The 12,884-nt window shown below is 41.9% G+C and overlaps 1 protein-coding gene across 2 annotated transcripts in view; it reads right to left on the minus strand.

Annotated features, from left to right (window-relative positions):
• Nucleotides 1-12,884, minus strand: part of LETMD1 (LETM1 domain containing 1) — a 101,559-nt gene that overhangs the window by 11,459 nt on the left and 77,216 nt on the right. For both annotated transcript variants that reach the window (XM_063952292.1, XM_063952293.1), the window contains exon 7: nt 3,890-4,042. In XM_063952292.1, the coding sequence (XP_063808362.1) occupies nt 3,890-4,042 (153 nt within the window). The remainder of the gene's footprint in view (nt 1-3,889; nt 4,043-12,884) is intronic.

Consider the following 12,884-nt stretch of genomic DNA (forward strand, 5'->3'; position numbering starts at 1 on the left):
CAGAGAGTGTTCGGCGCATCAACACACTGTTTGTAGTCTCCACCAAAAGCAGTGTAGCTGTGTCCGGACCCCCCTAGTAAGAGGCAATCCATAGACTTACCTTCTCCCCCATGCTCCGGCCACAGCCTGGTTACGTCTGCTGGACCTGCTAGAACATCCGACACAGACGCCCATCAAGACAGCACTGTACCGCGAAGGTAAGCGTTGTTGCGACCCGATGGGGAGTTGTTGGAGCGACTCTTTCTAATATGCGTTTAAGATGCTGTTAAGAAAAGTCACTCAAAAACAAAGTAAGACTATAAAAATAACATAATAAAAGCTTCAGGCTGCTTTATTATCAGCAGCCCTGTGACCATGGTCCGGCTCCTGCAGCACCAAACAAAAAACTGATTTGACTGAGTAAGTGGGCGGGATTATATGGTGAAGCCCCGATGCATCCTGGGAGGCCAGAAAGCTTGTGACCGTTTGGTGCCATTTACGCTGTCGCTCAGGCATATCCCAATGTTATCCTGTGGATAACCTGTGGACCCAGCCAGAGAAGAAAATAATAATAATAATAATAATAATAATAATAATACCAACCACATCCTATAAGGCTCACAAATATGCTGGCAAGCCAGATGGCAGGTTATCTGGCTCTGCTCACTGAACCACTGGCAGCTCAGATTGGCCTTGATCCAGATGTAAAAGGGATACTACTGGGCAATGGGGAAGGGTCCCTTTGCTGATGATGTACTAGTACCCACATATCTCTACTCTCACATTTCCAGACCCTGGCTACGTATGGTACTCTTTGATGACTAATATATAAACGTCATGCTTCAATAAAGATAACATTTGTTAAAAAATAAAAAAAAGACTCTCTCCAAGACCAAGTCTCTCGCACTGCACATACCACCTGCAGCTCACATGGTAATAATCTGGAGTGTAGCAGCAGGATGACTCGTCAATGCTGGGGTTAACAGCAAACAGACTTGGTTAGGTAATGCAGACTAAACTGATGTGACTGAAGACAGCAGGACTTGATAATTGGATACACGACAAAGCAGGAGTTACTTGCAGGCAGACTTAGCAGGATATGCTTATTGAAGACTGCTGCACTAGTTGTGTGCAGGATTCACAACAAGACAACAGTGACCGGAGTTGTAAAAAGTTAGTTGCAGATGAAAACAGCGATGGTTAACTGCTGGATAACAAACAGGTGCTGGGTGTATACTGATTGAAAGCAGAGTAATGGCAGCATGCACCTAGTTGGAGAGAGACTAGCCAAATGAATAATGTGACTAGGCTGCAGTCTGCAATAACAGACAGGATGCAAACTCCGTGGCTAAACTGTGACTGGAATACAGGTTCAGACGTTCCAGAGATACTATAGTTTGCTGCAGACTTGCAACTACAGGTACGGCTGGAGTGGATGAACTCTTAACCAAAGCTGACAGAATATAATCGCAGAGACTTGGCAGGAGCCTGGACTTGGATCAGGATCAGACACTAGAGTAACTGGAAGGCCACTGCAAGACAATGACATGGAGCAAGTATGGATACAGGATGGCAGGTACAGGACAGGATCCAACAGGGCAGGGGTGCAGGACTGGCAGGGACAACAGAAAGAGGACTGAAGTAGGCACACAAAGGCAGGGAACCAGGACTCCGGAACAGACAGACTGGGAACTGTACAGGGTACAGCGACCGTGTGATGAGCTCACTAGGTGCAGGAACTATGGAATATCATCGGTAACAGGAACTGGCCAGAATCCCTAATGAAAGGGAGTCAGACCATTTACAAGAGACATCAGGGTGGAGTCAGGTAACGAGGCATTCCAAACAGGTATACTGCTGTACGTACCAGCCAGCATGCTAGTTGCTAGGACACAGCCGGAATGCATCCATGAATGAGTCGCAGTGGCAACTCATAACAATTTCTTTGTTGGGCAGGATAGTGGTGGTTAAGATGAATCTTTTGCCCCAATTACTTTATCTTTTCCAGATTATCCCTATCAAAGTCCCAAGATCTAAATTATTAGTTACACAGATGGTTTATCCAGACGTCATCCCACAACTAATGGTGGAAATGGTTTCCCCGACATTCATTTTTTTTATGCTACCCACAGTCAACCTATAACTCCGTTTGCTACTTCACAGGTTCCTCAGTGGGTCCATATAGAAGCAAACTCCTGTTATATCCTCGATGTCTTTCAATGTAGGTATCTCTGCCACTGATAGATAAGAATGAACACAATCCCACCCAATTATCACTTTTACATGTTCCATTTGGGACTACTGTAAAACTCATTATGAAATCACTTTCCATCTATCTTCCCATCAACCCCCTCCGGCAAAATCCAGCATTCCTCCCAGGTTTCAGCGAAATTGCTTCTCCTCCTGGATTAATGGTAGCATTAGGGTGGTATATGATCTCCTCCATTTTGGCTGATGCACCCCTCTGGGTTCTATACAGAGCAAACTTGGAATACAAACTATCAGCCCTTTTGCTTACATTCAAGTCTGACACTTTGACTCTGTCCCCCCTTGCTCCATCGCTAGACCAACCCCTTCTTGAAGAGAATAATTTTTGCCTTTTACCCGTGCCTTACCAACCACTTTTTGAAGAGTATAATTATCTCCTTTACCTGTGCCTTACCAACCCACTCTTGAAGAGTGTAATTTCTGTCCTTTACAATCTCTTACTCCATGTCAAAAAACCAGTCACACTGGGTCATGAGCTGCAATGGGATAGAGGCTTGGGGAGCCCACCTGATGACAACACCTGGTCCATAGTGGGAGAGAGGGTCTCAAAGTCTTCTATCTCCTCCTTGGTTAAGGAGAACACCTATAAAATCTGCTATAGGTGGTTATCTAGTACCTACACTGTTACAAAAAATGTACAGCTCTGCCTCAGACTGGTCTGGGAAGGGTTGTGGTGAGGCAAGTACTTTCTAATGCATCTGGTAGTCATGACCGAAAATAGCCAAATACTGGGACGAGGTTGTCTGCCTCTTATCAGTAGTTTTTAAAGTACCAATAAATAAGGCACGGTGGTTTCTTCTACCTGGTTGCCTACTAGGGGGTTTAGATAAATATGCTGATAAGCTCTCGTTACATATTTTGAATGCGGCTAGATGCGTGATTGCTAGACAATGTAAATGCCTTGACCCTCTTTCTAAACAGTAACTCATGAATAAAATTTGGCTCCTGGCATCCATAAAGACAATAACTACTTATCTGCACAATACCTTTTTCTTAAATTCCTCCAGGTGTGGTGTGACTGGTTTGCATCTAAGAATTGTACAGCGCACAGAGTTCTACGATCGGGCTTTTCAGACCTGTTGTTGCATTATTCTTGGAACCTGTCCTTACCTTTGTCGTCCTTATAGAGCCTTTTAGCTATTTCCATTACTTTCTAATGCTAATCTGGATCTCCCCCATCCTACCCCCACCACCTAATCCCTTCTAGCTCGCTCGTTATCTACCTTCCTCTTTACTCCTTTTTATTACATTACATTTCACAATTAGAGATGTTAAAGCTGACCTTGTAAGTACCGTATTTATATGCTAGATGCCTCACCATCTCAGTTTAGTCATTACCACTTAGATTTGTATTATGATTGCTCATTCATATTTCTGTGTATCTTTGTGTGTTCTAATCCTTATGCTGAGAATACAGAATATGCTGATGTATGTAACTTTTGTGCCTTCTCTTCTGTGTATAGTAAAACTTTAAATTAATCACTAAAAAAAAAATATATGGAACTGCATGAAGCCTGTAAAACCTTTCATATAGAAAGATACACTTGATAATGAACCACTAAACCTAAAGTGCTTAGCTAAGGAATATTTAAGTCATATGTCTAGACTAGGACATTTAATATTAGAATTAATTACATCTCACCCTCTGTACTTCCTCATCCGTGAGTTCTTTGACCCCAAGTTGGAGCATTGCGCTGTCCAAATAGTGAATTTCAAAAATGTGTGACCTGAGGCGGCCATGAAGATAGAACGATGGGAGGTGCGGCGTCAGGAACATGATCCGACTTAAAGTTTTCTGTACAAACAAAAGGCAGTATCAGTAACCCAACAATGTAGGGTTTGGGACTCTCTCCGGAGCACAGGTGGATGTGTTATAGTGGTCTGAGTCATCAGTGACTCAAATGTACAATACGTTATGAGGATCATACACAAAACAAGCAGTTCTGACTAGATCTACAGGCACAATATCTCTGCAGCACAGTAAGCAAACAGACAATATACATATAATAATGCTAGACAGAAAACAGCACCAATTTGTATAAATCTTTAGCAAAAGGAGGGGACACACTCAGAAAGACCATATCTATTACCGGGATGGAGTCAGCATCCAGACAGACAGGGTGACGATGGTCACAATAAGGACAGAGGCATCCCGACTGTCAAAATCCCAACACATTCCACCGGTAAGTATAAGGGTTAGGCTGCAAGAGAAGGAGGTAGGGGTTACCGTACTTAACAAAATGTGTTGGGATTACGATAGTCAGGATGCCACTGTCGGCATCCTCACTGTCAGGGTTCCGTACCCAACCTACTATTACCATGTTTACAAAAATAAAAAAATAAAAAAAGATGTTTACAGGTTTACTGTATATAATATTCTGGATAGATATCCCATGTAAAGTAACTTGCCTTTATTGCCTGTGTTTAGAATGTACCTGATAATTAAACAATTAGAAAATGAAATTATACTTTAATAAAAGCCAAGTTTGCAAGCTTTCAAAATACAGAGACCTAGGGGTAAATTTACTAAAGGTTTTAAAATTGAAAAGTGATGATGTTGCTCATAGTGATGATGTTGCCCTATATGTGCACTGCTATTATGTAGTGTTAGGACTGCTGACATCGGAGAAGCCTTGAAGTGGCTCAGCAGCTTAAACATGTGTTTGCAAACGTGTAAACTAATTCTCTGAATTTCTATTACCAGATAGGTTCAGGTATGATTGCAGGTAATTTTTAGTGTGCTGAAGGGAAATGTAGGGGTGGGATTTGCAACACCCCCCCCCCCTCTGTCTGTTGCTCATAGCAACCAATCAGATTCTGTCTATCATTTGCTAGGGTCAAAAAAGAAATGGAAACATAGAATCTGATTGGTTGCTATGGGCAACATCACCACTTTTAACATTTTGGAAGCTTTAGTAAATATACCCCCTAGAATATAAAGCTTTACATAGGAGGAGCAATGACATTGGTAGTATAAAGTGTTTAAAGCATTGGGTGAGGTCACTAATTACAAAGAAAGCCCTGTTTAGATCTCTTGCTGTGATATATGCCTAGCTCTGGGATAAGACATGTTGAATTTTCCTTCTTGCCACCATTAGTCAGGAAAGACCCTAGTACAACTTAAGAGAAGCCAAACAAGGAAATGGCCTGCTGGCTGTATGTATTTACTGTGGGAACAGCAAGAGAACTAGAAAGCGACCATGCACTACTCCTAGCATTACATGCACATTAAGCCAACAAATAAGACATAGGTAAAATAAAAAGGTAATGAATCAATTACTTGACAGGACATGATGATATTTCAGCTTGTCCTACTCAAAAGGCATTCCCCATCCCCATAGCTGTAGTGTTATCTCTGCTCGGACATCCTTTTCCCACATGATTCTGTCACATCATTTTACAGGGGCAGATGTTTTAAGCCAGGAGAAGTGATAAATCAGTGATAAGTACAAGGTGATAACGCACCAGCCAATCAGCTCCAACATGTGAATTGACAGTTAGAAGCTGACTGGCTGGTGCGTTATCACCTTGCACTTATCACTTCTTTATGCCTTCTCCAGGCTTAATACATCTGCCCCGTAGTCTGAAGTCACGTGGCAAATTGCCATGGCAGAAGGGGAGTCTCCTCTGCATTGTGTCCTGCTGTGTGCATGAAAGTCCCAGGTGCAGGGAACAGTTTATACATTATGAAAAATATACGTTATGGTAAGAACTTACTGTTGATAACGGTATTTCTCCTAAGTCCACAGGTTCCACAGGATAACAATGGGATATGATGGAGTGACAGCGGATTGGAATCAAACGATCACAAGCTTTCAGTCCTCCAAAGGATGCAACGGGCCCGTCCATATATCCCCGCCCACTGGCTCAGGCAAATCAGTTGTATTCCAAAGCATTTAGGCAGGAGCATCATGTAGAGCCCTCATCAGGTGAAAATAACACACAGGCACACCCTTCCGTACAAGAAGGAAGAGGTTTAGTGAGTAGAAAGATCCTCAAATCAGGTGCGTCAGGGTGGGATCCCTGTGGAACCTGTGGACTTCGGAGAAATACTGTTATCAACGGTAAGTTCTTTCCTTAACGTATATTTCTCCGGCAGGGTCCACAGGTTATCCACAGGATAACAATGGGATTTCCCAAAGCAATTTAGTGGTGGGGACGCTCCCGATTGGACAGGTGAACCTTTCGGCCAAATTCAGCGTCATGAGAGACAAAAGTATCCAAGGCATAATGTCTAATAAATGTGTTAATGGAAGACCATCTGGCTGCCTTACATATTTGTTCTGCTGAAGCACCATGTTGTGCTGCCCATGAAGGACCTAACTTACGAGTAGCGTGAGCAGAGACATTAGCAGGAACAGGGAGATCAGCTCGACAATATACTTCTGAAATCGTCATTCGAAGCCATCTTGCCAGCGTCTGTTTAGAAGCAGGCCATCCTCTCTTGTGAAATCCGTAGAGAATGAAGAGAGTCTTTCTGATGGCACTGGTACGATCCACGTAGATCCTTCAATGCCCGGACTACGGTCCAGCGACGCATGTCCCGCAGAAAGTCCCGATACCTGAAAAGCCGGGACTACAATTTCTTCATTAAGGTGGACTTTAGACACCACCTTAGGAAGATACCCAGACCTAGTTCTGAGAACTGCTTTATCTGGATAAAAAAAAAAAAACAGAATAAGGAGAACGACATGACAGCGCTCCTAAATCTGACACTCTTCTAGCTGATGCCGTAGTCAGTAAAAAGAGAACTTTAGCTGTCAACCAGTGGTTCAAATGGAGAAACTTGAAGGGCTTTCAGGACTACATTTAAGTCCCAAGGCACTGTAGGAGGAACAAAAGGGAGGTTGAATGCGTAGCATTCCCTGGAAAAAAGTATGCACATCCTGTAAATGTGCTATTTTCTTTTGGAACCATACAGTCAATGCTGATACTTGAACTCTCAAGGAAACCACTTTCAAACCTTTATTCATTCCTGCCTGAAGGAAATCTAAGACCCTGAAAATTTGGAAAGATTTCGGGTCCATATTTCTTTCACTGCACCAATGAATATAGGCCTGCCATATTCGGTGATAAATGTGAGCTGAGGAGAGTTTCCTTGCTCTGAGCATAGTTTGAATTACCTGCTGTGAGAATCCTCTTGACTTCAGGATAGAGGTTTCAAGAGCCACGCCGTCAACGATAGTCGATCCAGATGCCTGTGATAACTTGAACCCTGCATTAGTAGATCTGGACATTGAGGGAGCAGTAGTGGAGCATCCATCGACATTCTCTGCAGATCTGTGTACCAATGCCTTCTGAGCCAAGCCGGAGCTATTAGAATCATGGCACCCCTTGCTTCTTTTATTTTCCTCACCACCCTGGGTAGCAGGATGATGATGGAAACAGATACGCCAGATGAAAGTGCCATTTCACCGACAGGGCGTCCACAAAGATCGCTCCCGGATCCTTTGCTCTTGACCCGTATGCGGGCACTTTGTTGTTCAGACGGGACGCCATGAGATCTATCTCTGGCAAACCCCATTTGTCTACCAGAGTATGAAAGACTTCCGGGTGTAGAGCCCATTCGCTTGCTTGAGTGGCGTGAGACTGCTTCCCAGTTTAGGACTCCCGGAACGAATACGGCAGACAATGCTGGAAGATGGAGTTCTGCCCATTTTAGTATGCGACTTATCTTTTTCATTGCTGTTTGACTGCGCGTTCCTCCCTGATGGTTGAGGTACGCTACCGCCATTACATTGTCCGAGCGGATCTGGACTGGTCTTCCCTGAAGAGTGTCCTTTGCCTGAATCAGTGTCATGTATATGGCCCGAAGTTCTAACAGATTTATTGGCAGGCAACTTTCTTCTGTGGTCCATTGTTCCTGGAACCATAATTTTACGGACACTACTCCCCAGCCCTGAGGATTGGCATCTGTTGTCAGGATCTCCCAATCTGATATCCAAAAGGGTCTCCCTTTGTCTAGATTGGATGTCTGTAGCCACCATGCTAATGACTTTCTTACCTTGTGTGAAAGTACCATAGTCTGTTTCTTTATTGTATGATGTATTCCATTCCATCTGGCTAGAATCAGACGCTGCAGAGGTCTGGAGTGGAATTATGCACACTCCACCATGTCGAATGCTGACACCATCAAACCCATCAGTCACATTGCTGTGTGAATTGATATTGTTTGACTGTGTAACAACTCCTGAGTCCTTGACTGTACCTTGGCTATCTTGTCCCGAGGTAAAAATACTTTCTGCAGACTTGAATCCAGTACAGCCCCCAAGTGAGTCATCCGTTGTGACGGAACTAGAGACGATTTTGCCCAATTTATGAGCCATCCGTGCCTATGCAAACATGTTATTGTCTGTTGGAGATGGTCCAGGAGCAATTCCTGTGATTGAGCTAGGATTAACAGGTCGTCGAGGTATGGAAAAATTCTTATCCCCTGCTTACGAAGATAAGCTGCCATAACCACCATGATCTTGGTAAATACTCTGGGTGCTGTGGCTAACTCAAACGGTAATGCCTGGAACTGATAATGCTGCTGGAGGATAGCGAACCTGAGATAGCACTGACGGGACAGTGCTATAGGAACATGTAGGTAAAGCATCCTGAACATCCAGGGATACCATATAATCCCCTGGTTCCATGGCCAAAACTATGGAGTGTAATGTCTCCATGTGAAACCATGGGACCCAAATGTATTTGTTCAGCATTTTGAGATTGAGAATTGGCCGGAATGACCCAATTGGCTTCTGAACCGAAAACAGGTTGGAGTAAAAACCCTGGCCCCGTTGTGCAGGGGATGCTGGAATGACTACTCCTGTCTGAAGCAATTTCTGAACTGCTTCTTGCAAAGCCCTGGCTTTTGTCTCTACCCGAGACGGGCTGGTGCAGAAGAACCTTCGAGGAGGATGCCTCTTGAAGGGAAAAACAACCTAGAGATACCACTTCTTGCACCCAGGCATCTGTTGTAGACTGCTGCAATATCTGTGCAAACTGAAGAAGTCGGCGCCCTACCATGGAGTCCCCCAGGAGGAGGCCCGCACCATCAGGCTGATGGCTTATTCTCTGGTTTGGAGGCTGGCGTTCTGGTAGCCCATTGCTTTTTTGCCTTACCAATTTTATTATATTGGGGCTGCCTACTATCACTTTTTCCTTTTGCTTTTCCTTGTGACCCAAAGGGCCGAAAAGCGGGACCCCTACGTTTGGGGTTATATTTTGAAGGAAATTTTACCGTTTTGGAGTCTGCTTCTGACTCCAGAATATCTGTCAATTCCTTACCAAACAGAATACTTCCAGTAAAAGGCAAAGATTCCAGAACCTTCTTAGATTCTGAATCAGCTTTCCATGTACGTAACCAGAATGTAAGAGGAAAGAAACAGAAGGAAATCTGTATTGTTGACGCACTGAGGAGATATGAATTTATTCTAAAATATAACCTTTATTTGATATGCATTAAAATAGAGTTGGATATCGTCCTGAACAGCAGTGAAACATAAGAGTTAAAATGACAGTACTAACAAATATGTGAAAAGACTGGAAAAATGTGAATAAAGAGTTAAAAACGTGTCCACATGTGTTTCACGTCTAATTCTTAGGAGTTGCTGAGATGACTTATATATCAATAGTCTTTATCCAATATCAAAAAGGCTGTCACAATCTATGATGTTGGAACCCGCTATATTACATCAGTGGTCTAAATGTTTACTCTTCATGTGTGTATCTTCTTCACTCCATGAAGATTACCATCTGACGGGTACTCCCCCTTGTGCAGTAGAAATATGTGGACTATAGATTCAAATAAATGCACATATATCACCCAGTTTCAGATAAAATTATCTTTGAGTATATGTGGTTGCTTTAGTCTTAATTTCCCTATTGCTGTAGATATAATTCTCTACTGAAATACGGATCTCCAAGCATCAGGAGTCCTACACACTTACTGTCTATACCTTCAGAGGATCTATTATATGTGTGGGTTAAGTTGCTTCGGAGGTTATAATATTCCCCACTTGTTATGGGAAACGGCCTACGTGTATATTAATACACATCGGCTCTGTTTTAATCTATCAGGAGTATGGCTAGAAATTGCTTATATTAGGGGTATAGCAGCCCCAATTTTTCTTAGAAAGCAATCCACCTGTAGACTCAACTCATTTCCTGTGCGTCTGTAGTATATTAACACTGAGGATTATTATGTGTATCCTCAATTAATTATAGTGTACTTCTCATTTACATAAAGATTTCCCATTAGTCAATGTAAATCACTGTTATGCCATTAAAGGAATAAACCTTATTTGATTGGTTAACAGTAACAGTGAGGTTAATGGTGGGGTATAACAGTCCAAGCTTAAATATAAAGTGACCCACAAATATATTGGTTGTGGTAGCTTTAAGGAATAATTCCTATTTTTTGGCTACCAATATGTATAGAATAATAACTAAGAGGTATAGTACTGTTAATCCTTGTGTCACATAATTATTCTTAAATTGTTAGGCTTCAGGTATAGGGAAATTTATTTTTGTTTGTGTTAAATTTATTACATTCATCAAAAAACCTTAGTTTATAAAGCAACCACTATATAGGGAGACCTGTTATAATTTTAGATCAGTGATAGTCCTAAAATAAAATTATGTATAGATATTGCGGGTATCTCAAAAAGTGTGTGTCATGATGTCATATATCCTGGCTGTCATTTATGCCACAGTCATAAAATTATAACTTTTATTAATGAGAATCACAACTTTAACATAGACTCTTTTGCTGGTAGTTGCTTCAATAATATCTTAGGACAGGTAACTGTCCTCTGGCTCCTGTATGTTGCCAGTTCAATTGCTACAGTGTGTTGTGTTCTGTGTATTGAATTGAGACATGCAGCTGCTACTGGCTTCTCAATGTTGCCAGTTTGTTACAATATTCCTGTCTCAGCTATCTGAATGTGTTACAATTATACACAGTTGCAACAATGCTCTATTACAACACTACTGATGTCTGTAGCTACCAGCACAGTGTCAAGGATTTGTAACACTTTACCAGCTATCATTAAGTATGTCCGTTTAAGCAGCTGGTATAGACTTAGCCGCAGCTTAATACAGTCTCCCTCTTCCTAAAGACTGTTAATGAGGACTATTAATTGTCACCATATTTAAATACATAGATTTCTGGAGATTGGGCAATCAATGTCCCTTCATCTAATCTGTATATTCAGCCCTCTATGCTAAAATGTCCCTGTCACTCACGGCTAACAGCTAGTCTCCTATAATGATTCCTGTATTAGCATCATGACATTACACATAGTTTACAGCCCTCTGCGGTGAGTATCCTTATTGCTGCAGACTGCCAGCTAACATCCTATAATAATATATTTGCATTGTAGCATTCACACACTAAACACATGTGGACACGCTGTGCCCTACACGCGTGTTTCACTGCGCTTGTCGCAGCTTCGTCAGGGAGCAAACGAGAGCGCTTCCCGAGAGCATGTATAAATTGAGATCATTTGACCCAATCAGTGTCCGTTATCAGGTCATGTGGGGCCGCCAGCCTATCGTAATTCCGCTATGTCCCGATACGTGACATGCGGCTGCCCGCCAATGGAATACATTCATCATTGTCACATGGCACCGCTAGCCAATCGCGGTGCTCCAATATTCTCTGTTGTGTCTATGGAGATGGGGATTTTGTGGTCACCATGCCCCGGTGTCTGTATACAACATAACCATTCGTCATCTGGCAACATGCTTTACAGTTCGGCCGTTATATGCCATAATTTACTGGCACCGCTGTGTTTCTCCATCCTGCAACATCTTGGTAGTTGTATTCCACGTGTCCAGGTTTTGTTATCTTCATTCCATATAAAGTGCTGTGATGGATATATACATGTTCCTGGGTCATTCTTAACATATATCACGTGACACCGCTACCCAATCGCGATGTTCATGCGTTAGTAAGGAAGTGATTTGTATTATATTAAGAAGGATGGAGATTCCATTGCAGCTAGGTCCCGAATCTGTATATGTCATATCGCTCTATTTCCACATAGCATAGCCAGCAGTAGCACCTTTGTATATTCTAAAATTTGCTGACCCCGCTGTATTTTTTCTTCTTACAGCAGGTTGGTTATCCTATATGGTGTATTTAAATTATTGTCCTTATTTCTCATATAGTAATAAATAAATACATGTTCCTGGGTTATTTTTTCTTTTTGCTTATTGCGCCCTATCATGGACAAAGTGTGTGGTCCCTATTCCACACTCATGCTCAATCTGTTATGGTGATGCTGCAAATTCAATTCGATATTTCTGCTATATTTTAATCTACAAAAAATGTGTAAAAGATATGACAAAAAATATAATAAAAAATGTTGTGGTCTGGCTGTGTACTTCTTTATATAGAATAAACTTTTTATGAAAAAGTACTCCTACATTTCAAGTCCCATTTAAGGTATAGATTTCACATCACTCCGGAAATATATAAGTATACATTAAATATGTAGTTATTAAGATAGCTCATAATTTTGATGTTATAACATTCAATAATAAATAATATCCAATACATTCAGAAGGTAAGTATATCCCTTAGGTAAATATCTAGATAAGTAGAGCTAATTCTTTCCCAATATAGCGTATATATCAAGTAAAATGAC

The sequence above is a fragment of the Pseudophryne corroboree genome, chromosome 2 (genome assembly GCF_028390025.1).
Source record: "Pseudophryne corroboree isolate aPseCor3 chromosome 2, aPseCor3.hap2, whole genome shotgun sequence".
Taxonomy (NCBI): domain Eukaryota; kingdom Metazoa; phylum Chordata; class Amphibia; order Anura; family Myobatrachidae; genus Pseudophryne; species Pseudophryne corroboree.